The following is a 26,648-nucleotide window of genomic DNA, read 5'->3' on the forward strand; positions in this document are numbered from 1 at the left end:
GTATACAATATAAAGTATAATATTATACTTTATATTGTATACAATATAATCAATATTATTACAATATTATACTTTATATTGTATATTATATATATTATGTACATACTACCGTAAGGTCACTGACCCGGCCGCGCGACCTTGATTGGGAGGTCACTGACCTGGCCGCGCGACCTTGGCGGGGTCACTGACTTTAGTCACGTGATTATGATATATATATAGATATGTGTGTGTGTATTATAGATAGATATAGAATATTATATATAATATATATAATATTCTCTGTTTTACTCTTGTTCCTGTCACGTGACTTTAGTCACGTGTTGTTTTTCCATTCTCCCTTTTTTCTTTTATTTTTTGAGTTTGATTTTTATGCGTTATTTCTGACATCTCTCATATGTACATTATGTGTATTATATTGTTTATAGGACGTATATATTAGCTGTCATTGTGGTGACAGGTTAAGTTCACTCACACTACACGTTAAAATAAAAGCAATAATAGCGTGCGCGTAGCGCGCGTCTGTGATGTGCTAGTCCTTAATAAAAAGCCTACCGCGTCCTTTTCCATTCTTTGCAGAAAAAGAGAGAGAGAGAGAGAGTCCGCCTTCGATTTCTCTTGTTTTTTTCCAGGCGAAAATTACAAGTTTTTAACTTCAAAGTTTTTTAATAAATTAACTCTTGAATTACAATTCTGTTAAAGTTTGCGTGAAGGTAGATAAAGAATGAAGTTCTGTTATTGTGAAACTTTATTCTCTTTAAAATCATTTTCTCTCGCTCTCTATCGTTCGCGAATCAAAAATCATTAGCGTCGATGTATGTGTAAAAAAACTGTTTTTTATATTTCGTAACTACAAAAGATCTCTCTTTTTCGCGTGCGTATGCGTTTTCCAAATATTATTCACGTAGAATGTTTTTGTCGAATTGATTAACTAAGAGATAAGAAAACCCGAGCAAAACGCTCGTGTAATCCACAAGTTTGTTTTCGTTCTCTCGGGTCGAGGGAATTTTGCAAATCCTCGTATTTGGCCGAAGACTATACACGACGGCGGGAAGACGGTCGGTAACGAGAATCGAATATTACGATTTTCTATCGGGGGGATGCCAGCGCAACCAAATGCCGGTAACAGCACCGTGTCCGGCGAATTCTCGCAATTGCGGAAACTGGCCCGCACTGAAAACGTTACCGGCCTGTTGTTACGCGTCTTCCATGCCGCTTTTCCGTTGATGAACCCTCTCGCTCTCTCGGTATAGCGTCCGGCGAAACGTCGGCAACAGCAAAATGAAATCGGCTCGGTTAGAGAGAAGATAATTAATGACAAAGAGGGTGGAGAGCGCCGCGCGAAAAACCTGCTTACGTCGTTCGCACTTGTGTGTGCGTTACCGTTAAGGATTATAAATTGTTCGCCGTTGTTTTCAAAAGAATCACCTCCTTCCTCCCTCCGTCCCTTGCATTTCCGCGAGCTCTTCCACTTCGCTCTTCTGTCCACCTTCGTGCGCTTTCAACCGGTGATCGCGGGGTAATGAACGCGTTCTACACAACTCGGGTGCGCGAGTCCGCCATTATTGCATTGCTCGGACTAAATAAATTATTCCGCCTTTTGTGTACGTACGTGCATGCGCGAGGTGTTGTGCGAGATATCTCGCTCTCTCTCGCTCTTTTTATCTCCAGCGGAAATACGCAAGAGGAAACCTGCCGGCATTCGTCGGTCGGAGAGAACGTCGGTTGTGAAAATCACCGATACACGCGATCGAAATAACGCGCGTTCTCGATTATACACCAATTGTTTCAGCAAGTAGCACAGTAATAATAAAAAATGTATCTTAAAAATATTAAAAATTACATCGAGAATCGAATTGATGCGAGAAACGATTGATGTATTTACATATCGATTAATTATTTCTTTGATATAAATATCCGGTCGTTTTATTGGGTTCCGGGACAATTTATCTTATAATTGAGAGTATCAGCCGACGAAATGAAAGAAAGAGAGAAAGTTTTATACACGTGTAGATAGAAAAAAAAAAAAATTACGTACCGTAATTTAGTTGCCTTGTCGACACTTTTGTTATTTCAAGCTACGTTTTAGCGCGCGATCTCAATCGGAACGACGGTTCCGTTATGTATACGCAGGATGTGCACGGTATCCCAGGTTGCATAACTCAACAGCAAGATATTGAGCACTCTATTATCATAGTAAACCTCCGTTCCTCAACAGCCCTTCTGATGACGTAATTATCTCCAGTAATTAAAGCACACATATACTTCGGACTCGGTTATTGACTCTTTGGAGACAAGGCGCGGGGTGAGAGTGGGAATTATGGAAATTTTGTGCAAACAAGCTTTTATTTCGATCATCGGATTATTATCATCTATTAATAGACGATTCGCGATAGATTAGCCTAGTTAATATCGTCCATTACAATGCAATATCGACGATTAATTTATTCTCCCATTTGTGATATATTATCTATTATTCTAATAGACTTTATTGACACAGATCAGCTGCATTAGCAATTAACACAGTCAATCAATATAATCCTCTCTCGCGCATTTAATTTAAATTTATGTTTAATTATTATACAATTAGTTTCTTGTTAACTCTTGTTTAATCAACTTCTACTCAAGTCACTTTCAATTTAAATCACACACAGTGGAAAATATTTTATTCATAATTTTGTTTAATTCCATCTGCATTTAAATGTGTTTTCTCTAACAATTTGTTTGATTACATTTGAAATAAAATAAAAACTCGTCTCGTAATTGAAACCAACAATATTGCGCTATTTCTCGCAAGTCAGTTGACAATAGATCGACGTATCGAGCGTTGTATGTGTGTGTGTGTGTATGAATTCCCGTATTTTAGCAAAGTGCAAAAATTATAAAAGCAAACAAGACTGTGTGCGATTCATCGATCACGCGTTCAGGAGTGTCATTACTCAGGGGTGGTGTGTCCGCCGGTCGCGCGATACACGATCGGTAGATAAAAGAAAGAACCGTGATGGAATGGCCGCTACTGCTGCTGCTGCTGGTGCAGCTTGACTATGCTTCTCGTTTGTGCAAGAGGGAAGGGCACAGACAGCGGAGGGCAGTATAAGTGGGCTAGTAAGTTTCACGATAACAGTTATAAATGACCCTCTCGAAGCGCGGCGCCGCAGGACTCTCAGCTACGTGCCAGACACTGGCCCCCGCCTAACACAAGCGATACGGCCCCACCGATGTAGTCGTAAAAGGCGCTAAACAAACATACGCTAAGTGCCCCTCCCGGCCTGGTGTGCGTTTACGTGCTCTTGATCGATAATCGCGATGTCGATCGCACGTTCTTCCCTTCGACATATCCGATCACCGTCGTGGCTTCAAGGAAGCTGACGTCATCTACAACATCTTCAGAGTTTCGCGAATTTTCTCGTCTGCGAGCAAATATCTTGGGATGAGCGATGGCCGCAATATATAATCTCAAATCTAATGACTTTGGTTTTTGAACCGTAAACTAGGTAAATTGTTCTTGCTTGGAAGCTGTTTTTATTTCACTCTATCCGTTCATCAAAATAAATTATTGCGAATATAAGAAATAATAGATAATTCTTTATTTTTCGATAATTTATAAGTTTTGTGATAGGAGAAAAATTCTTAGTTTTGCTTTCTCTCTGAAAGAGAGACGGTAAAAGAACAAGCTATGCAAAAGTGTCTCGTTCGCGACGTATTCATACAAATGAAAATGCAGTGTGTTCGAATCATTTGACTAGCACAATGTTGCGCAACAATATTTTTTTTCTTCGCGGAAAATATGTCGCGAACGCGCGTGTAAATAGTTTTTTTTTTTTTTTTTTCAACTAAAACCCAGCGTTCTAATAAATTTCGAAGAAACGTGAATCAACATTGCTCGAAGTTAAATACACTCGTGACTTTGATAACAATATCGCGCGCGATATTGTTTATCAATAAATTATATTCAAAGCCTCGGAGATAATGCAGAGACAAATTGGCTGTATTTTGTGCGCGTGCATACACGTGCGCGCGCGCGTGCATCTGTGAAACTCGTGAGAAAGGGGACCTTTCTCCCTTCCCGTATTAACATCAGTGGTGTAAGTAGATGAACAAGTACCCGGGGCACTCAGAAGCTAAGTACTCCCTTGTATTCGTCCTCTCTTCCTTTCCCATCATCTTCTCGCAAGCTCCCGTGTACATATAATATAAATTTTGTAGCAGCGGGAAGAACCACCAGAAATTATAACAAACGCCTCTCGGTAAATTAATTAATATTAAACGAAGTTTGATATTACGAACGCGAAAATAAATTTGAATAATTTTGCGTTTCTTTTTCAAGACTTGATAATTTTCTCGCGGCGCTGCCAATTCTTGCAAAAGTTATTAACGGCAATTTTAATAAACGTCTCTCGCGTTTCTTTTAGTAAAATAACGGATATTGTATTAACGAGCATATCGACGAGGATGTCATGAGAATATTAAATCTGATCAAAATGTGGCATCTTTTCTTCGCGTTAACTTAACGATTCGAACGAGTCGATTGATCGGTTTAATTCTGAATGTGCACACGTACAGCAGACGATACGGCGACCGAAGTGAAGACGCCATTACATAATGCGCCACAAGCTCAGGATAAATGCCTCCCCGTAATTGCGCTCTGTCCTTTCGAGGAAATACGGCGCGTTATTCGGCGGTATTATGAACACAAATCTCGGCGTCGTCGTCCCCGGGAACGTTAAGCGACAGTCGCATTTCAACCCGGGGAGGATCGTCCTTTTCGTTCCGGGAACGATCTCTCAGAGCTCGGCCGGAGGGTAAGAGATGACGGCGGTTCCTTCGAAGTGGAACGCCGCCGACAGGTAGCTTTTAAGGAATTTATCCAACCGCACATTAAACGGCGCGGAGATCTTGATAAATCCAAATGGAATTCCCGTGTCACCCGAGTCACTTGGCGTGTGTGTGACTTTCGGCGCGGATTTTCATCCTACGTTGGACCCTACGTTGCTCCGATGCCAAAAATCGATTTATTGGCGCTAATCGCAGCCGGTTCTGCGGTCGCGCCGCGACATATTTCCATATTAGAATTTAGTGCGGACGGATCGCGCGAAGAGGGATATAACTGCGAGACATCACTTATCCCCCCTCCTCCCCTTTCCTCCTCTGCGCATCGATATTTCATCGTTACGCCGGATTCGTTTGAGGACGGATGTGCGAAAACCTTATTTTGTTCGGTGACATTGTTAAAATATATATGACGTCTCATATGTAAAAGAGACCATCAATTTGTTTTGAAAACACTACAGCAAATGTCTTTGTAACCATTTGTCAAATTTTATGTCGGAGACAGGGGAAATGAAAAATTTAGTAAAGAATGAAGTTTCAACATTTTTTTACAACTTGCAAATTTAAAGCTCTCGTCTTCTCGATTGTTAATTACATATCGAAAAACTGAATCTTAATTGTGCAATTTTAATTAAAACGCGAGAAAGTATCTTTTTATTGTTATCTTATTCTTTTTATATTACCTGAGATGATTTATATGTGCGTGCAACATCATTTTGTCGGGGCGAGTTTTGGATGTCGCAAAAATTGAGATCATTTCTACCAACAGAAAATAGCAGTTTTTTAAATAAAAATTGAGAAAATATACTTCAATTCTCAACAGAAAATTTTTCTTGCAATTTAAATTGCGTTTTAGAATCGCGCTCGAAGTTTTGCATTGCCGTTCTTGCGCGCAGCTGCAGACAGGCGCAGACTGTCGTCGGTTCTCGCGCAGTAGAACAGGTCGCGCCCTGGGCAGACAGCGCAAGCGTCGTGGTGTTAAATTCGCAACAACATCGATCGCGGTCCAGGGAGATGCTGTCCGGCGTCTCGTCGATCGCACGTCGTCCGTCAACACGCTTCGCATTTTACTGTTCAAAGCTTCCTGTTACGTTTTACAATCTCTTAAACTATTCGCCAAGATGTGAGAAAGGAATGTGTCAAAGAGTGTGAGAAAAGCGCTTTCGCTTTGTTTTATTTTTTTTTCCCGAAAAAGCGAGAACTTCCTGTCAAGGAGCGTTCGTCGGTGTGTTCGATTTCGTTTGCAAATAAGCGTCGAAAATGAAGGCGTTACTGCTCGCAGTTTTGCTCCGTTTCCTCGGCATCGCTTGCGGTAAGCTCGCTCGGTTGTTGTCAAAATCAACGACGTATATACGAATCTTCGCGTTGACAAAATGATTCTTCCTTCTTCCAAACAGGGAACAAAATTTTCGAAGCGAATCCCGATACCAAGAGACTGTACGACGACTTGTTGTCTAATTACAACAGACTGATACGGCCGGTTGCCAACAACACAGAGACTCTGACGGTTTGGCTGGGGCTGAAGTTGACGCAGATAATAGAAATGGTACGCAAACCAAAAAGAGATAGAACGTGAATCTTGTGTTAAATTTATGTTTTGATAAGACACACACGAAACGTTATTTTTCCACAATTCTATACTCGAGATTTGCTGTTCGTTACATATTTTTTTATTAATTTCATGTATTTATGTTTAAATGTTAGCTGTTGATTGTGTTCGCTGCACATTTAAATGTTTGATGTTTTATAGAATCTGAAGAATCAAGTTATGACAACGAGTGTCTGGGTGGAGCAGGTAACGTCCTGAAGTCCGTCTTACGTCGATTTGTCTCGACTTTCACTGCAATTCTTGATCGGTCGGTTTTGTTTATTTATTGCAGAAATGGTTCGACTACAAATTGACGTGGGACCCGCAGGAATACGGCGGTGTAGAAATGTTATACGTACCCTCCGAGAACATATGGCTGCCGGATATTGTGTTGTACAACAAGTAAAGAATTTTCCAAATAGAAAAAATTTCTTCTCGTCGACGAGATAAATGATTCATTCGATAGATTCTTAAAACTAAGACGCCGCATCAAAGCACTGTTTTCTTTTTTATTCTTCAGTGCGGATGGAAATTACGAGGTGACGTTGATGACAAAGGCCACACTGAAATACACGGGCGAGGTGTCCTGGAAGCCGCCGGCCATTTACAAGTCGTCCTGCGAGATCAACGTCGAGTATTTTCCGTTCGATGAGCAATCGTGCATCATGAAATTCGGCTCGTGGACGTACAACGGCGCTCAGGTTACAACACACACAGAGAAAATACATTCTATGAAAGCTTTACCACTTTTGAAAGACACATTTTGTTAATAGAAAAATATTCGCACACAAATTTTCTCGTTTTTTTTTGTGCAACGTCTCCAGGGAGATTGTGTGCTTTTGCACAAGTTTCACATCTCCTGAGAGCGAACTTTGTGACAGTCTGTTGCTTGCAGGTGGATCTGAAACATATGAAACAAGAGCCTGGCAGCAACGTTGTTGACGTCGGCATTGATCTCACCGACTTTTATCTGTCTGTTGAATGGGACATTCTGGAGGTGCCGGCAACACGCAATGAGGAATATTATCCGTGCTGCGAGGAACCGTACTCCGGTAAATAATTTATTAAGACGGAAAAAAAGAGATCGATCACACGCGTTTTCGCGCGCGTTTTTCTCTAATGGAAAATATTTTCTAACGAGATCAAAACGGGACATTTATTACATACACACACACACACACACACTACTTACAGAGAGATCATTTTGTTACAGATATCACGATTCAAATATAATACGATGAGAAGAACAAACCCTTTTCTCTGTCATAGAAAATATTTTCGGATGAGAGATTGTCGCACACTATTTAGAGATCGCGTTTTATTGCAGATATCACGTTCAATATTACGATGAGAAGAAAAACCTTATTTTATACTGTCAATCTTATTATTCCCTGCGTCGGTCTGACGTTTTTAACGATACTGGTGTTTTATCTGCCTAGTGACTCTGGCGAAAAAGTAAGTAGATATCATTCAAGGAATTTTTTAATCTCATATACATTGCTACAAAATATCTTGATCTCAAAGTAGATGAAACAACATGGAAAATTGTGTCTCACAAATTTGTCATAGTCGAAAAGAATTATATTAATTATTGTATGCTTTTTGCACACTTTTCGCGCAGGTATCACTTTGTTCCTCCATTCTCCTCTCGTTAACGGTGTTCTTCTTGCTCTTGGCCGAGATTATTCCGCCCACATCACTGGCCATACCTTTGCTGGGAAAATACTTATTGTTCACTATGATTCTGGTTACTCTGTCCATCTGGATTACTGTTTGCGTCTTAAATGTACACTTCCGGTGAGTCGTACTCTTTAATGTGTTTCACGCTAAGAAATTAAAACACCTCTCTTATGAAAAAAGAATGAACGTTCAATATACAGATAACTCTCCGCGTTAATACAATTTGAACTTTCTAAAGATGTTTTGATAAAAAAGCAAACTCTAAATAAATTAACCGCCTCTCATAGATCGCCTTCCACACACAACATGTCGTCATGGGTAAGACAGATATTTTTGAATTGGATGCCGCGAGTACTGATGATGCGTCGGACGCCATACTCTACGCCCGAATACGACGACACTTACATGGACAGCGCGTATACCAATGAGATAGATTTCAGGTATAATCCTCGATCCTTTCGCTCAAACATATATCTTCAGCAAAATACGTTATTACTATCTTGTTTTGCTTGGAAAAAAAGAATTTCAATACGAAAAGTAGTTGATAGGTAAATTCTTGCACATAGTCTATTTATTTGTTTAAACAATGTCTAATACAGTGTAAGCGATTATCCTATGGAACTGAAAGGCAGTCCGGACGTGTTTGAAAGCGTCACTACTACATATAAGAATATCAGAGACGACGGTGCACAACACGCACCGCATACATCGGGTAATTATTTGATTATTATATTTATCTCAAAAACTTTTTAAATTTCTTTTTCTATGTATTATATTATACAAAAGTAATTAAAATGTAAAAAATCTTGATTTTCTTCCTTTGTTTAAGCACCTTCCTTTGTTTTTTTATTACAATATCGTATGAAAACAAAATACCAAACAGCATACGTGTCTCAAGTTTCTCTTTTTTTATATCATTGTATAATATATAAAGAACAATCAAGATCGATGATATTGTAAAAACTTAATTACTCACAAAAAAGTATTCTATACAAATGTTTCTTTATTTATTATTGAATAGTTACTTCGAATTCCCAAAGAAACTTGTTTTTTCTTAGTTAATTGTTGTTTCAGTTTCTGATAGCGAAAATACTGTGCCTAAACATCTCTCTCCGGAGGTCATATTAGCCCTCAAGGGTGTACGTTTCATTGCTCAACATATAAAAGATAACGACAAAACTAACGAGGTAAATAGTTCGATGTCCAACATTTTGTGTCTAATTTGTCTTTTTTTTTTTTTTTTTCATTACAATTCTGATGAACGTCTCTACAGCTCATTTCTCTGATAAACAATTTTGTTACACTCGCGTATATACACACATATAGTACCTTGTCTTACAATATAATACATTTAATATCCTACATATCGACAAAAAAAAAAACATTTCTGATATACATATTACTCTTGTGAAAAAATAAAGTCTCATCGTTAAAAACGATTTGCTTGGTTTCGCAGGTGATTGAAGACTGGAAATTTGTCGCTATGATTTTGGACAGATTCTTTCTTTGTGTGTTCACGATCGCGTGCATCAGCGGCACGGTGGCCATAATATGCCAAGCGCCCAGTCTGTACGACACACGATCTCCCGTGGACATAAAGTACTCAAAAATATCATTGCGCAATTACATGTTACCGCCGAATTCAACATTTATTGACGAGGAAGCGACATAAAATCTGCATAAACACGCTTGTGACACCAAAGTAAGAAAAAAACACGTTACACATATACGCCATCAGTTGTCCGCGTGCGGTAAAACGTTTTTGCGACTTTTCCACATTCTACACGTTTGTATACCGCAGACATTTTCGTCCTCACTTTTTTCACAAAAAAAAAAAAAAACTAATATTTCCAGAAAGAAAACATCAAATAAACACATCGAGCATATCTTCCTGAGTGTTATATTGTCCAAGTATTTAATAAGTAATAATGTATGTAGAATAAAAGCAATTATATATCTGAAACATAAATCTTGAAAAAGAAGCATCGATATAATCTACATGTTAATGTTATAGATATAGTTTATCATTTAAGTTAATCTCCGATTGATTGAACATCACAAAGAATTGTATTTTTGCGATCTTGTTTCTTTTCTTTTTTAAAAAAACATACTCGTCTAGCTTGCGCGCGCTGAGACCTCGCATATGTTAAGGTTAATGCAAGGAACTTAAATACGAAAAACGGAGATAACTTTATTTTCACTTACGTTGTATGTATATGTATATAATATATATATGTATGTATATTACACAAATGTTCTGTATTAAAATACGTATATCGAATTGGATCGAAATTCAACGCCTAGATTCAGTTCGCCAAAAATTGGACAAAACATACGTGGGAATGCAGCGTTATATTAATAATATTCTAAATAAATGTAAATCGTTCAGTCACAGATTCATTCACTCATCTTCCTCTTAATCTTGCTTCCGTTAAACAACGAAAAATATAAAGTTGCCCAAAAAACATGGCATTTCCATGACTGTAAATTCTAATGTACAGAAAAGATGATCGAATGTCGCGTGTAGAATAATAAGTAGTAATTTTTACAGAGTTTCACTGTACGTGTGTGTAAGCACGCGCACGCGCGTGTATAACTCATTTTACACGGTTCCTCATTCTAAATCGATTATCATTAACTCAGGTGATTCACTTGTACTACTAATGGAGTTGGTCTGTGCTTTCTTTGGCGATGAAATGCCAATGGCTGGTTTCTTTGTACTTTGAGTCGGCGTGTTGTCTTCGTCGTCATCACTATCCGATATTAAATCGATAACAACTGCGCGTTTCTTTTCTTTTGGTGCTGGAGTAGTAGGATTACTTTCATCTAAATAATTCAAGTGTAGTGTCACTTGGGTTGTGTTTAAAAGTAAAATTATGAATTAGAAAATTTGTGAAAAACTGAACTCTTCCCTTACCTAAGTCTACTGTGTCTACATCAATTTTATCCTGATTTGATTCAGTCTTAGTTTCATTCTTTTCCCTGTCCTTTTCCTTATCCTTCTCTTTTTTCAAAACCAAGTTCTCCCACGAACCGTCTTGTAACAACTGAATCTCATTTACGTCTGGCAACAACTTATTCGAGTTGAGAACTTCCTGGAAGTACCCATCGATCACAAGATTGTCATAGAGCGCCGGCTTGTCACAGACTGGACAATTCCAAGTCGGCTTTCTCTCGTTCATTTGAAGGAACAAGGAAGCGTCAAAACACTGTAAATGAGAGCACGTCGATGCGCGACACGGTGTAGACATCCTCATCTTTCCCAAAGGACAGGCTAACGATACTCTCAGTGACGTAGTAGCTATTTCGCTATCAGCATCTTCATTTAATTTTTCCTTAACTGTAAAGCAAGTTGTTTGTTATGATGAGGAACGTTTTTTTTTTATCACAATTGTAATTCCGTGTAAGATCACGGCACAAAAAGCGATAGCTTACTCAATCCTCTTGTGTAATCCGAATGCCTCACACCTCTGTTTTTTAATCTATTAAGCAACTCAGCACTGGATAATTTTCTTACGAGGTAAACCGCGATTGCGTATCGCCTACCGTAATCAGCCGACCATGTGACGCGAATTTCATTTCCGACAGTGGGCGACAGTTTTACTAAGGGACTGATATTGATAGGCCGTGGTGGTCGTTTTGGTTCTACGCTCGGTTTATTTGTAGGAATAGGATTCTGAGTATAGAAAATACATTTACAATTTTTAATCGATGCTTATCATTACTCGTACAAAGAACAACGTAAAAATAGAATGAACAGCACTTTCTCCGCATAACGTCAGAGCTCTTCCCCTTCCCATCATTTTTTTTTATCTCTGTCTCACCGCAAATGAAAGACGAGTTCTCTTTTCTTGCTATTATTCCGCTATCGTAACCTGCAAACTGATCATGTATGCGCGAAATAAACATAATTTTTATATGCGCATATTAAACGCGACTTTCCAAAGAGTGGGAAAATAAAACGGAAACACTTGAGAAGTGGAAGTTAAATGATTCCGACGATTTGAAAAGTAGTTTTGCTTTATTTCGATTTTGCTCCGCACTATATACGAACACTTTAGTCTCGAACTTGATGTTATGCAGAGGTACATAGTACTGTATACTAACTTTATTGCACTTACCGGTAAAGGACACAATTTTCCGTTAACTTTTACAGCAATATTTGGTGGAAAATGATCTTCTTGTTCGCATGACGTTTCTTGTAAACAAAATCGCATTTGTACCTGATCAAAGCAATTTAACTTATAAATAAATATTAAGAAATTTATTTGCGTTCCTTTGTGCATTGTGCTTTCTTGTGCGAGTTTTAACATTTCGTTACAAAAATTTTCAACATATACCTGTACAATGTAATCCATTTTACTGCCTGTTCGACAATCGCGTGAGGTGCCAATATCTGTCGCCTGCTGTGGAGTCAGATGAAATGTGAACGAATTCTCTTGTAATCTCATTGTTCCCTGTGGCATTAAACTAGAAGGTTTTAATAATTCTCCTAATAAATCAAAAAACGGAAGTTTTTTCAATCTGACATCTGGATGTACGGGATATTGACTTGCAGCAGGTTGTATTTGTAGTGGTGTTGATAAAACTTTCGGATTATATGGATACGGATGATACCCTGTATTTGCTACACGCTGAAAAAAATAAAATATTCTCGATTTATAAACAAGTAAGAACATCATAATAATCGTCAAAAGTCTTACATATTTCCTATTATTTATAGATAATGTAAAATAAATCCTGTTTCAAAACACACGAAGTTTACAACATTTTCCTCTTTCGTGATAAGTTTGTTAAATTGTATTTTTACATAAATTATATTTTTGAAAAAGTCTTTGCACACCTGTGATGGTACAGAAGTATAACCAGGTGTCTGATATACTGGATTTGTTCTAGGTGCTTGAGGTAAAGATGCTTGATGCGCTGGTGGCAATTCCTTTCCAGCAGCAACAGATGCTTGTTGCTGTTGTTGTTGACTCATTGCTTGTCTTTTAAAAACAATTATGTTTTTATACAAATGTATATTATTTTTACATGTGTATATACATTGATCAAAATATTACAGCTACCTTGTTGAATAATAATTTCTATTATGCATGTTTTGATCTATTTGTGGTTCTGCGGAACTGCCAGTTTGGCCGTATATTTGATGAGCGGTAGCCATTTGATCTGCTCTATAAAAAATATCTCATGCATCATCTGACCTTAAGATTTAAGAAGAGACGATGATCGCTCTGACTATATCACATTTAAGACTTGAGGAATAAATATTTTACATTTATCGGAGCTACTATATATATTTTGCCAATACAACTAATATTTACTGTTTCATCTACTGCAAGTCTCAAAACTCATTTACTCATATAATGCTACTCATATAAGTATACTCATACAAGTAATTATATTATATGATGTGTATATAGAGAAAAACAAGTATGAGCTACAAAAAAACTTAAACATTTGTATACATACTTTTTTCTAATTCTTGCACTCACTTACACTTACTGTATTGTTTTATATAATTCACGAATTTTTAGGCGAATAGCTGGATGTGATCTTAAACGCAATAGCTCCAGTGCACGTTGTTGCAACTCGTTCTTTCTGCCAGACTTATTTCTACCAGCAAAACCAAGAAGCATCTGAAGCTCAGACACTCGAAAATTTAATACCATACTCTGCAATTAGAATATTCCATTTTCTTACGGTTTGCTCAGTACCACAATCCTCAGATAGTAAAATTAGATTACGCGTGCTTGAAAGAACACAGAGTTGGCCAACAAGCACATTAAATATCACAATTAAAAACAATTGGATTATACACCCACAACATACACACATATGTACAAAAAGTTCGCAATAAAAAGTTTAGTTTCCTTTTCTAAGAAAGTTTATGTTCCAACATCGTTACAAGGTACAAGTACACTTTGAACAACTAATCACACACAGGTTCCAATTTACGTTCATTATTTTTAATTAAATCATCGAAGTTAATGTCACATTAATAAACATATCGCGCGATATATTTGGTGATAACCAAATGTGGAACAATATTTCGACATGGACAATAATTCACATGCGTCACGGAACGAAAATTTAAAAAAATTGGCAAAGGTCAATCCCGTCGATGTATCGATCGCCGGAGCGTGATGTCAATGGGGAAACAGCGAGATGTTGGAATCGGAACACGCAAAAGAACGGTGAAGTGTGAGGTTATATATACCCATAATTATCCACGAACGAAATTACATCACGTTGTCAGAACCATCGATAGCTTGCGCTCTCGTGTAGAGTCAAACGAAAGTCACCGTGCCTCAAACTGCAGTCTAGCCAATATACAAATAGGTATTCGTCCACTCGTGTTTTTACCCACGAAAATAACACTCGCAAACGGTTCTTCGCGCAACGCGTCGTCTTATCCGTAACTCATCGGTCGTCGATCAGAGACCAAGCGCCCGCGAAATATGTTCAGACTGATGCGCATCTGGGGGCGTGCATAGCATTGAAGAGCGGGACGGGACGGGACGCGACGGAATAAACAGAATTGTGCGCGCGTATGCGTGTACACGCGATCGCTCTGTCTCTCCGCGACGAAAACTATTCCCGACAAAAAAAATTCTCCAATTCCGGAAATCAACGCGACACCATGCGCGGCGACACAAAATTCCGACACAATCCGCCAACAGGAAAGGACGTAGCATTTCCTTCCGTATATATGAAACGGTACTACACCTGCTCGTTATCATTTGTTACGCGCACCCACTCACCTCCAGTTCCTCGGTATCCGCCATCTTCTTGGCCGACTTTTTTGCCGCAGCCGTTTTGCCGACGGTGATTCGAAACTCGCGGCCAGAAAACACACGCGATCGCCGTCGTCGTGCAGTCGCGGCCGCCGGACGTGACCTTACGTCTGCCACCTCTTACGTTTTCTCTTTCGAATCTTCTTGCACTTTTTTTCCCCTCCCCTCGTCGAGAATATTTGCGCGAAAAACCAGCGCGATCTCGTCCGTCTCTGAAATCAAACGCCGGGATTTTAACGCCAAGAAACAGAAGCCGCGCGTTCGAAATGGATTTGCTCACACACGTGTGTCATGCCGATTGGACAAATATATCGACATTGACACTCGCCGTTCGAAAAGCGAAATTTTCCAAAATGGCGCCGCGCCGTGTCCGTGAATACGCGAATGTGTAAACGTGATCGATACGTACTTATCCTAGATGTGGAAAGAGAAAATGTCGCTTTATATTGTCTTTTATCTAAAGCGAGAGTAGCTCCTGAATTCAATCCGTTATTGTACAAGGACAAGAAAGCGGTCACAATGCACACTTTTTTCCTCTTCTCGTGTACCCTAATCCTAACCTTCTTAATTAAATATGATTCTAACCTAACCTAACCCTGCAACGAACCGTCGAGACCGGCCTTCGAGGCGCGCAATACATACCCATTATCCCCCTCACATGTACTAACACTACTATTGCCCCCCTCCACGATACGATTAGTTTTGCGAGAGGTTAGAGTTCTTTGTCGGTGAAAGGAATGCCATGATCTGCGCAAGCGCAAGCTAGAGCTGCGCTAATAGAAAGGGAAATGACATTTCCCCTCTGCGCCAAATGATTAAAATGCGTGAGGGTCACGCGCTAGCCAATCAACGTATCGCTCTTCGGCGGTATAAAAATTTATACCCGCTTTGACACGTGATAAGAGTTCGAGAAAATAAATAAAGAAGAGAAAAATGTCTATTTTAGCGAATATCACAAATGTAGATGGCAGTGGCGATAAACGTCATGAAATACCTTTGCTTCAGGCAATTGAGTGACTTATTCAAGCTGTACAGAGATCGAATTGACTACTACTTATTTTCTTGTATATTTCAAAACATGACAATGCTTCAGAGTCACGCCGTGCGATGGAAAAGTATGCTAAATCCACGTTAAATCTGATCAACCAAGATGGCCGCAACGGGTCTTACCCCTTACCCTACTGTCTTCACACCCCCGTCACCTGTGAATACTTCAAGCTCCGTCTAATCTATCTTCTTACATCTATGGTAGTAAGAAATCTTCGAATATATATTCTCAAGAGTCGTACAACACCGGTCTTGCGAAAAACTCGATGTTAAAGATCTCTTTAGGCGATGCGTCTTATAATTGAAAAAAACTTGGTGTGCAGAAAAGACGCGTTCAGAAACCGCGCTAGAACGTCATTCTATCTTTTTCGATCAAGCTGAAGTATTTCAAAATTTGGCCAATCTTATTGCTTGATTTATCGAAGATTGATCGCTCGAAAACGCTATTTATCGCTTATGTAAAACAACTTTCTTTTAGATTTTTTTTTCTATCTCTCTCTTTGACATTTCCACATTTTGTACATCAATTCCAATGTTCCTTTCTCTGTATTTTTATTTCAATTTGTTTGTCACCTGAAATAACTAACTACAAATCAGATGTTATTTTTAATTGCTCTTTTTGATATATGTTCGATATCTGCAATCGTTTATCTTGTTGTCGGCCGCGTCTTCGATTTTATCTTTTGTCTGAGAAACAACTTTTTATATATATAATGGATTTTATATATGTATATTTCAAAGCATTCCTCTCTTCCAGACATCGTTCTTGAGATACTGCGTATTTTCTATTAAATTCATTAAATTCTCGACAAAGCAATTTAATGTTTTCATGCTTTCGATTTAATTGTGAGGAAGAATTTAATTAGCAGTGTTTTATTTTTATCAAAAACATTGCTAATTAAAACGTAGTAATCCTATCTCCTCCAAATTAATAATAATCTCTTCTTTCCTTATCTGTTATTCGTCAATGCGAAGGTTTTATTTGAATCTCTTATCATTGAGATTTCTACGTAAGCATATTATAAAATAAATAAACGTATTCTTATCGAAAATCATCTCCGTATCTAGATCCATTTGCGATAATAAATATACTTGCATTGCTTGTCTCAATATATTTGATGAGAAATATATCTGGAAATCTTTGTCGAACATAAGTAAGATGTGCAAAGTAATTGCGATGTATTTCTTTCTTTTTATTTTGTTAAATTGAAAGTGATATCGCGACTTAAGTGACTAATATTTTTTTTTATAAAATAAAACGTAAGATTTTTAACGCTTGAGCAAAGGCGATGAGAGGAAATTTCTTGTGTTTACAAATACTTTATTTATTTTTCTGTTAATTATAATTTATTTACTGATACTCTCTTCAACATATACGTATATTTGCTAGTATTGCGATTGCTTACAGTAATCAACGTCGTTACAATTAATCTGCTACAGATCATTAAATAAAATGCGTCTTTCTTTTTATATTAATTTTATTTGATTATTGAAAATAATAAAACATACTTATTGGCAACGAGAGATATACGTGACAGAATAAAGGTTTGATTTGATATAATTAAAGACAGTTCTCTAAAAGATATAATCTTTTGTATTAATATATTTATTAAAATATCTTAACAAAAAAAGTGATCTACTTCTACAGTTATAATAACATAGCTGTTTAGCAAGCGTGCAATTAAGTTTTTGTATAATTGCTAGGTAATTCTAGTTCTTCTTCCAGTGTACTTTCTAAGGTCGATTGATTAGCTAGCCAATCATCCCACGGATTTTTGCATGATTTCACTTTTGTTGTTTTGGAGCATTTTTCCTTATTTTCATCGAAGTATTTTCCCCATTCACATTCAACCAGTTCCCTCTTGTATTTCTTATTACATTTGTAATATAGTCTACAGTCACATTCGTGTTCCCATATGTCACCTTTATCTTTGTCTTTTGGGCAACCACCAGGAATAGATTCGCAACGAGCTCGTTCCGGAGTGTCACATTCATTGTCCCTAGAATTGAAGTGTTTATTCTTTCTGCATTGTTTCCAGACCCATTGTTTCTTTTCACATTTGTAATATTTGTTGCAATCACATTCGTGTTCTTTGTAGGCGCCGTTTTTGCAATCTTCTCTAGGACATTTTCCTTTTACGCATTTCTTCTTTTCCTTATCGAAGTACCTTCCTTTATCACATTCTTTCAAAATCTTCTTGCCACGTTTGCACTCGTAATACTTATCGCATTTGCATTCGTGTTCCAATATTTCTTTGTTCTTACACGCTTTTTCTTTTCCGGAATCTTCACATTTCTGACCATTAACGCAACTTAATGTTTTGTTGCTGAAATGTTCATTTGAGTTACACTCACGCAGGATCTTCTTGCCTTTCGAGCACTCGTAGAATTTTTGGCAATCACATTCGTGCGGCAAAAGGTCATCATCGTCTTCGCAATCTGTCGGTAGAACAGGATCATCGCATTCTGATTTTTCAGGGGCAACGCAGCCTTTCCATTTTTCACTAAAGTACAAATCGTTCGGACAAGTGTGTGAAACTTTTCGACCGTTTTTGCACTCGTAGAACCGAGTACAGTCCTTTGCATGAGGCAAATATATCGGCGGGCAAGGGTCTTTTGCTGGACAGTCTTTATCTTTAAACGTGTCAAAGATGATATCGCTGATGATGTTTTGAGCGGCTGTCACGGTCCAGCATGCCAAGAAGGCGATGACGATTAAGTTAATTTCTGTAAAAATCAAAACACATAGAAATTACATATGTTGTTTTACTTACGACTGACTGTAATTGCAATTTTAAAACGCTATGAATGAATTTAAATTAACAAAAAAATACTCGACACACACACAAAGTTCAAAAAGACTCAAGAATATTGTGACAAATTTTTGTTAAGCGTTTCGATACTCACCTTTCATCGTCGGTTCGCCTATCCCACCAACGCTTGAAGAACAGAAAATAGATCGTTTATTGCAATGATACCGCACTAGCTCTTATTACGATCCGTTTGACCAGTTGAATTAAGGCGTATCGGGCTTTTATAAATATGCATCACGTTATCGCAAAGCACAAGGACAGATTATCATATCTATCAAAAAAATAAAGACGTATTATATTTGGGGGGGAACCGTTCTCCTTCCACGAACAATATGATCGTGAAACTTTTACAATGAAGAGAATGCGTGATTGAGAATGCGTGAACGTACTAAAAAAAAGTGAGTTATTTATTACAAAATAAAATAAAATAAATATTAGAAAAGAAAAGAAAATAAATATTTTTTATCGATTTATATAAAACCGCGTATAACACAAATCAAATAACACAATCAAATAACACAAATCCTAAAATTGTAAATCTTATGATATTATCGATTAATATTATTTCAATGAGATTATTTAAAAGAGAGAACAAAAAAAGAATTTTAGGCCTATTTTAGTTTTACATCGATTGTTTTACATCGTGTTTATATTTGTGTGTGTTTAATGTAATAAGATCGCGGAAATTTTATATGGATTTTTACTACTGCAGTTTGCTGAGGGTTTCTGAATTTACAGATCTTTCACTTGGCAGCTCTATAATATAACATTTATTATATTTATTATTTATAATATTTATAATATAATATGTGACAATGAAAATTCGTACGATCTTGAAAATATCTCTTATCTCCGGAAGAGTGAGTTATCAATTACAATCACGTTTTTTTATCGTTCACATTTCGCGAAAAAAAATTATTGTGCATGACGAATTTAGGCCATGAGCAAATGAATAATCTTCGTGCAATTAATTTTGAATTGATGAGTTTTCGAAAAAAAATTATATTTAGATTTTACATTCTCTTATTTCTTGTATCATGTTGAATGTTACTTATAAAAAAAAAATATATATATATATATATATACACATGGCTTATGTTTGACGCACAGATAAAATGAAGAATATAAAAAATTAATTAAATCGTCAAGATAAATCTCGATTACAACTTTCGATTAGATAAATCGATCGCGATAAAATATCATGCATTAGTATTCTTGATTTAATAAATAGAATATAGTCAAGTCATAATTCGCAATGATTCATCGATATTATGTGACAAAAACAAGCAAAAAAATATCACAAAATCAAGTTTAATAAAGTGCTGTGTTTCTTCACGACATTTGTAGGGTATCAAAATTATTATTACGTGCAAAGTATTGAAAGATCCCGCGCGAAACAACATTTCACACAAACCTCTATTAAATATCTCTGTCAGACATTACATGGAGTTACGGACGTCCACTAAATGTCTAATGGACGTCTCGTATTTGTTATAGGGAAGAGCGCATATTTTATTAAAGTTTTATCACATCAGCAATTCATGGTGCCAAGTTCGTGATAGATTCTTGAAATTTTTATGTAATCTTTTGATGTCAATCGCGAAACCTTGAAATTTTTAAGTGGGAATATATCTTGAAACGATTGTACTCCCGGTTTTCTATCAGAACGTGTAATCTGTAAGGCGGTGTACGACAACCCTTTAATTAAGGAGTAAAAATTTAAGTGTGAATTTAATTAAGTTTACTAGAACTATTGATACGCACTTTTAAATAGTGCCAACTTGATTAATTATTGTTATAAATCACAGATATTATCGTGTGATTCTCTGTAATATTTTTTTCAAAGATCAGAATAAGATGCTATCGTAATGGATGGATTTCTACTTCCTTTGAAGTCTGCGATAGCAATAATTATCATAAAATCTTAATGAGTTACGCGAGCAATTTCGAAACAATATTGTTAAACAGTAACATTTTATTACGACAATATACGATATTATAAACAGATGTAAATGATGATTCAAAATTTTGTATTGTTTTTAAAAACCGCGATAAAAAATCGCGCAACACAATCTAAAAAAAAAAAAAAAAATCCTGTACACAATAAACAGATTGATTTTGTAAGATTCGTCTTTGTTTTGTATTTATAATGCAACAAAAATAAACTGACGTTTAAAGCGTCCAGTCACACAGGAAAGATTGCAAGTACACGTGTACGTAAATGCGCAAAAAATGTGCATTCGTATTCAATCTAGAGAATACATCTTTTCTTAAACGGAAATTTCTGATACTCAAGTTGTATATATCATAAAATGTGTACGTATTCGCGTGAATCGCATATCAGATTTTCGTGTTTCTTTTAAGTGTGTTTTGATTATCTTTTGTATCTCGTAACAGGTACGTCACGAAATTATGAGTAAGGTATAAGCCGTTCTTCCCTCCGCTTATCTTCGTGTCGCTGATACCCAAGTTTTGATATTTCACAATATCTTTGGCATCCGGCTAGCTAGAGAGCGCAAAGTACAGATTCCATTAAAGTATTTTGAATGATGTGATAGACATCACACACGTGTTCCTTCGTTAATAAGCGTAAAGTATTGCGTCGAATTACGCACAGTGATGCTTTATACATGTACATGCCTATTACACTTTGGTCTTCGCCGAAAATCGCGAAATAAGAGAACAAATTTAAAATTAAAATTCTTCTCGTCCTACGATATCAAGCAATGAGTTCTTTTACGAAAATAAAATATTTTAATGTTCGGAAAAGCACAGGCTTTTGCATATTTATTATTGTTATTGTATATTATTACAATTACATGTATTATTTTCAGAAAAAGACATTAATTAAATTTCCACGCATAATCCACGCATTAGCCGGATCAGCAGACAGGACGCGTCAACGCGACTCTGATTGAATCCATCTCCATGTCTCTTCTGTTTTTGTTTCGTTTCAATATAACTTCCAGCGCGTGGTGAAAGGCCTAGTTTACACCGATCGTTTAATACGCGTATTAAGTATTATACACATATAAATATTAAATTAGCTCGATCTCAATAACGTAAACGATGTCATATTAAGCTGGTACGATACGCCCTTCTTCACGCGAATTGTATCAAAATGGTACGCGTATCAAGCACATTTAATAATGATGTAAACATCAAAATTATACATTGCAAAACAAATTTTATTTGATTAGCGTAACCAAAAAGATATATGATGTAAATTAGGCCAAAGTTAACCAGAATTTAACTGGTTTGCGATTAGTCAGCACGTGAGTCTTGACGCGTGTGTCTCGTGTGCGGGCGCCGTAAAGATTCGTAAAGTTCCTGATATTTCCCACAAGAGGTCTCTCTCACCGTCGAGTCTTGAAATGAGTACGACAATCTATCTCGACTTGCTCCGATAAGGCCAAACAAGTTCGAACAAGCTTTTCTATATATATCGTGCGTGTTTATGACAAGTTAAAAACATGGCTGCTGCGTGAGAAAATAAATTGATTGGATTGCGTGTTGTAAACAAAAATATTGCCACTTGGTTTGTCACGGTGGTTTAGCGTTTCGCGACCGCACGAGTCGCGTTGCTGCACGAAGAACATTTCGAATGGCACACGTTTGATCGAAAAACGGCGAAAAACTTCCGGAAATAAAACGCGCGAATATCACACGGGCAACAGCACGGATTCTGTGCCTTCCACAGATTTATTTCTAAATCGCGTTTTCTTCGCTCGTTATCTGAAGAAGCTTTCGTATCGGTGCAGATGATGCAGGTGAATTGTCAAGGATGTATGGAACTGTTGCATTTGTAACAATTGTTGCTCCCTAACCATAACTGTAATCTGTTTAACTGTACATTTGTATTGCAGGTGTAGTTGGGAAAGTTCTGAGAAGTAGAATGTGAAGAGTGGCGCAGAGAAACTTTATCATTCCCAAGGACATTGTTTTCTAATCCAAATCATCCATGGATATTGCAGATTTTGATATGATTGTGCGCCATCCAAAAGTCATCGTCCACTTGGATGTTGACTGTTTCTATGCACAAGTAGAGATGCTCAGACATCCGGAGTTTGAAGGAAAACCTTTGGGTGTACAGCAGAAAAATATAGTAGTCACTAGCAATTATCTGGCCAGAGAATATGGGATAAAGAAATGTATGCCTGTGAGGGAAGCTTTGAACTTGTGTCCCAAGCTGGTTTTGATAAATGGTGAAGATTTAACAAACTATAGACATTATTCCAATAAAATATTTGAAATTCTGCATCAGTTTACACCATTGGTAGAAAGATTGGGTTTTGATGATAATTACCTTGATGTAACATCACTAGTGGAGAAGCACATGAAGTCGCAAAATGATTCAGAACTTGAAATGAGTAGTTTGAGTACAGAAAAGGATTTGAAACAACCAATTCATGAAATATTTGGTCCATATGAAGAGGAATGTCCATGTGGCTGCCACATTCGCTTGATGATGGGCTCTAAGATAGCTTTTGAGATTAGATCGCGTATTTACAAGGAATTACATCTTACTTGCAGCGCTGGAATAGCACATAACAAGCTTCTGGCTAAATTAGCAGGATCTGTAAACAAACCAAATCAACAGACACTGATATTTCCATGCAGTGGTCCAATGTTGCTCTCTACGGTAGGCTCTGTATCCAAAATACCTGGTGTTGGACAAAAAACTACGGAATTATTGTTGTCAAACAACATAAAGACAGTAGATGATGTGCGTAGAATACCTTTGGAAAATCTGGAATTGAAAATTGGCGTTGATTTAGCGAGAAGATTGAAGGATAACGCAGAAGGCATCGACGACACATTGGTGAGACCATCTGGGAAAAGACAATCTATAGGCCTGGAAGATGGATTTAAAAACGTGTCACTCGTAGCTGAGGTAGAGTCGCGATTGAGCGCGTTACTAAGAAGATTAACGGAGCTGGCTATGGAAGATGGTAGAATTCCCATTGCCATGAGAATAACAGTAAGAAAACAAGTCTTGAACAAACCTACTTCCGGCAAAAGAGAAACTAGACAGTGCGCGTTGCCGAAGCATCTCTTACCGTCTACAAAAATGGGTGTGTACGATCATGCTAAACTGCTGAAGCTTGCGATGAAGCTGTTCCATCGAATTGTTGACGTCTCCAAGCCATTCCACTTGACGCTGCTGGGAGTTGCGTTCACCAAGTTCGAGGAGAGAGCCAATGGTCGGAGCAGCATCACGTCTTTCCTGCGCAAACAGGTGGCCGTCGATTCCGTATTGGACATCAGCTCCGAGGAGGGCATACCCGAAGCGAATTTGGGATCACCTATGAGTATTAATCAAGATAGCAACGATAGTTCGGATCACTCAGCGACCGGCTTGATAAACATGTCCGCGTCGAGTCTCTCATGCTCACCGATTTCGAAATCGCCGGGTGTGGCGAATCAAGGTCCGGAGGACGATTTGCTGAACGAGGTGGAACCACTGCCGAAGAAGACCAAGCTGGAAGTGTGGCTTAGCGGTCGTCGGGAATCGCCAAGCAACGAAATGGCCGATCTCAGGCTGAGCCCGTCGTCGCCCATGCAATTGTCCCCTACGGTGGACGCCGCGGTTTTCAAGACATTGCCCATCGAGAGGAGAGATGTCACTCGTTCTTGGCCCACAACCAGCAAACCGAAACCAAACAATATACTTAAATTCTTCATAGCTAATAAGTGACGGAGCTCTGTAACTTAGTATTAAATCTCATCACTTTTACATACACTCTTTTTAATCCATACAATATTTAATGTCAGCACCGCATACGGAGCGCATTCTTGTTGTGCGCGTTTTAATTACTCGCATTTTTAGACAACAAAAAAACGTGTACGTGTTCAGTTGCATTTAAATATTTAAGTTTAAGGAGATTTTCACATATACACGATTAAAATAACGGGCGATTAAAATAACGATATCATACCTTTGTAGTAATTATCTTTATGTCACACTTTTTTACAGTATTTCCAGCAGCAAAAACAAAATGAAATTTATTCCGTCTCCGGTTTAATTTTAATATTTCATTTTCTTTTATGTTAGGTTGTGTACATGTGTAGAAATATATGATTTTAATTAACTCAAACGAAACACACACACACAGGAGAGAAACTGTACAGCGTAAATAATATTTCTGTGAAAATTTTATTTTTATTGTTATTTTTTATATCTACATATATATATTTATAAGCAAGGTGCTGGCATTCAATGTTGTGACTCACGCGACGAATGAAAATTATATATACTTTAATATTTTAAGAAGAGAATTCTATTTTTAGTACTGTTAAACGTTATATATATATATATTGGCTTATTTTATAATATACGCGACAAATATCACGAATTACGTGAGAGAAATACTCAGTTAATCCCCGTCAGAAATGGCGCGGAGCTGCTTTAAGATATTAAAACAAAAAAAAAAAAAAACAAAAAAAAACAAGCTATATAAATATACATGTGATTACACGCGAGAAAGATATACTCTAGACAATCATAAAGTTTTAATACCGTTTCAGTATGGTGCACAATGATTATCACATGCATACACACACCACACACACATGACACTTATATATAAGTAAAAATTAAAATAAAATATGTGTGTATGTACACATGTATTGATTATATTATATACATAATATTATAAACATATTATATATATAATATATATATATATATATAAAATATTTATATATATACATATATATACACGTTGAGAAAAAGCACCATCCATCGTTATATTGAGCGTGAAACATCCGTGATGTAAGTTGTAATTTTATTTTTTACAGATACTTAAAAGAAACACTTGTTGCATATGGCGAGTCAATCGCAGGTGATAATTCGAAACAATGTAGTTTTTGTATGATAATTGAGATGTTCACACTACAACTTTTAAAAAAACGAGGCGCAGTGAGAGAAAGAGTGTGTGAATGTGCGAGAGAGAGAGAGAGAATAATGTATGTGTGTTTGTATGTACAAGCGATATATAAAAGCATAATGGAATATAAAGGCACAACTGAGCTTTTCTATCTTTATTTATTTATGATATATGTATATTAAAAAAAAAAAACAAAAAAAAACGGTATAGTTTTATTTTAAACTTCAGGTTGTGAGTACACGCATATTTTATACACAGACTTTGTTTAGGGCGGGAACGCAGCGTTGTGTGCGAAATCGCGCGCTTGTCAACGTCGAGGTCGAGTTCAACCGCGGAACCTCGCGTCTGGAATAACAATGCGCCGAGAGAGGTCCACTGCGCCATGACGTGGTGTTGTGTGAAGGCGACTTTGACTTTTTCAAGCGAAAGTGTAATGCCGCCGCTAGCATTATTTCCGATTTATATTACAATAAAAATAAAAAAAAAAAAGAACAATCTTCGAATTGAAACGATTTTGTTTCTCCACGACCCGAAGTTCCTTACGAAGCAACAAATAAATTAACCAACTATGCGATAGCGAGAATATCTCGAGATTTTCGATTAAATTTTGTTCTCTCGCTACTTTATCGCTTCTCGAACGAATCAGCTGAGATTATTGAAGAATTTTGCAAATGCATACATGTGAAAAAGCGCGCGTTTTATCGGGTCATTAGACCCGATAAACATATCAGTTGAGCGACAAGAGTGACATTTAAGTTTAGTTTCAATTGCAAATGTCTAAGCAATATCATATTCACTGAACTTGAATAAACAACAATGTTGTCACAATTGCGAGAGATAACGCGGTGCGTAACATATTTCAAACGCGAAGTATTATTCTCAGTTATTGGTAAAAATAATTTCACAAATGTCAGAGACAACAAACACTTCGCAGAATGCCGAAAACAATAAGAATCTCATTAAATGAATGCAGACTAGAAAAATTTGTTTTTTTTTTTTTTTTTTT

General features: G+C 37.2%; 4 protein-coding genes across 8 annotated transcripts; 2 read left to right on the forward strand and 2 right to left on the reverse strand.

Annotated features, from left to right (window-relative positions):
- Nucleotides 1–5,842: 5,842 nt before the first annotated feature.
- On the forward strand, nucleotides 5,843–9,947 carry LOC109854043 (acetylcholine receptor subunit beta-like 2). The gene is made up of 12 exons (XM_020426741.1): nucleotides 5,843–6,139; nucleotides 6,225–6,373; nucleotides 6,578–6,622; nucleotides 6,708–6,817; nucleotides 6,936–7,116; nucleotides 7,311–7,467; nucleotides 7,743–7,870; nucleotides 8,037–8,212; nucleotides 8,383–8,535; nucleotides 8,695–8,807; nucleotides 9,170–9,282; nucleotides 9,552–9,947. Exons 1-12 carry the CDS (start codon nucleotides 6,088–6,090, stop codon nucleotides 9,765–9,767), a joined length of 1,593 nt encoding a protein of 530 aa, XP_020282330.1. The 5' UTR covers nucleotides 5,843–6,087; the 3' UTR covers nucleotides 9,768–9,947.
- LOC109854021 (E3 SUMO-protein ligase PIAS2) lies at nucleotides 9,784–15,512 on the reverse strand. 4 transcript variants are annotated; one of them, XM_020426704.1, is made up of 10 exons: nucleotides 15,302–15,512; nucleotides 14,860–15,104; nucleotides 13,601–13,770; nucleotides 13,165–13,269; nucleotides 12,939–13,083; nucleotides 12,436–12,729; nucleotides 12,217–12,318; nucleotides 11,531–11,771; nucleotides 11,013–11,435; nucleotides 9,784–10,921 (listed from the first exon to the last, which is right to left on the reverse strand). In XM_020426704.1, the coding sequence occupies exons 2-10, from the start codon at nucleotides 14,881–14,883 to the stop codon at nucleotides 10,710–10,712; spliced, it is 1,716 nt and encodes a 571-aa protein (XP_020282293.1). In that variant the 5' UTR covers nucleotides 14,884–15,104; nucleotides 15,302–15,512; the 3' UTR covers nucleotides 9,784–10,709. The 4 variants fall into 4 exon arrangements, with proteins under 4 accessions (XP_020282293.1, XP_020282308.1, XP_020282300.1 ...); XM_020426719.1 differs by lacking the exon at nucleotides 13,601–13,770; XM_020426711.1 differs by lacking the exons at nucleotides 14,860–15,104; nucleotides 15,302–15,512 and adding an exon at nucleotides 14,316–14,839.
- A 1,792-nt stretch (nucleotides 15,513–17,304) lies between these two features.
- Nucleotides 17,305–18,960, reverse strand: LOC109853633 (probable chitinase 3). The gene is made up of 2 exons (XM_020425939.1): nucleotides 18,847–18,960; nucleotides 17,305–18,666 (listed from the first exon to the last, which is right to left on the reverse strand). The coding sequence occupies exons 1-2, from the start codon at nucleotides 18,851–18,853 to the stop codon at nucleotides 17,621–17,623; spliced, it is 1,053 nt and encodes a 350-aa protein (XP_020281528.1). The 5' UTR covers nucleotides 18,854–18,960; the 3' UTR covers nucleotides 17,305–17,620.
- Nucleotides 18,961–22,190: 3,230 nt separating this feature from the next.
- Nucleotides 22,191–25,356, forward strand: LOC109854347 (DNA polymerase iota). 2 transcript variants are annotated; one of them, XM_020427359.1, is made up of 2 exons: nucleotides 22,191–22,538; nucleotides 22,619–25,356. In XM_020427359.1, the coding sequence occupies exon 2, from the start codon at nucleotides 22,714–22,716 to the stop codon at nucleotides 24,448–24,450; it is 1,737 nt and encodes a 578-aa protein (XP_020282948.1). In that variant the 5' UTR covers nucleotides 22,191–22,538; nucleotides 22,619–22,713; the 3' UTR covers nucleotides 24,451–25,356. The 2 variants fall into 2 exon arrangements, with proteins under 2 accessions (XP_020282948.1, XP_020282940.1); XM_020427351.1 differs by having other exon boundaries at nucleotides 22,191–22,522.
- Nucleotides 25,357–26,648: the final 1,292 nt, after the last annotated feature.

This window comes from Pseudomyrmex gracilis, unplaced genomic scaffold (assembly GCF_002006095.1).
Source record: "Pseudomyrmex gracilis isolate BER0280 unplaced genomic scaffold, ASM200609v1 scaffold_2, whole genome shotgun sequence".
Lineage (NCBI taxonomy): Eukaryota > Metazoa > Arthropoda > Insecta > Hymenoptera > Formicidae > Pseudomyrmex > Pseudomyrmex gracilis.

Bases quoted from the DNA above. Each gene is read 5' to 3' on its own strand.
- LOC109854043 (XM_020426741.1), top strand. From the start codon at position 6,088: ATGAAGGCGTTACTGCTCGCAGTTTTGCTCCGTTTCCTCGGCATCGCT. The intron at 6,374-6,577 runs GTACGCAAACCA...GATGTTTTATAG, and splicing joins TGACGCAGATAATAGAAATG to AATCTGAAGAATCAAGTTAT. The intron at 6,818-6,935 runs GTAAAGAATTTT...TTTATTCTTCAG, and splicing joins GATATTGTGTTGTACAACAA to TGCGGATGGAAATTACGAGG.
- LOC109854021 (XM_020426704.1), bottom strand. From the start codon at position 14,883: ATGGCGGATACCGAGGAACTGGAG. The intron at 13,084-13,164 runs GTAGCTGTAATA...TGTTTTTAAAAG, and splicing joins AGAAATTATTATTCAACAAG to ACAAGCAATGAGTCAACAAC. The intron at 12,730-12,938 runs GTGTGCAAAGAC...TATTTTTTTCAG, and splicing joins ATACTTCTGTACCATCACAG to CGTGTAGCAAATACAGGGTA.
- LOC109854347 (XM_020427359.1), top strand. From the start codon at position 22,714: ATGGATATTGCAGATTTTGATATGATTGTGCGCCATCCAAAAGTCATC.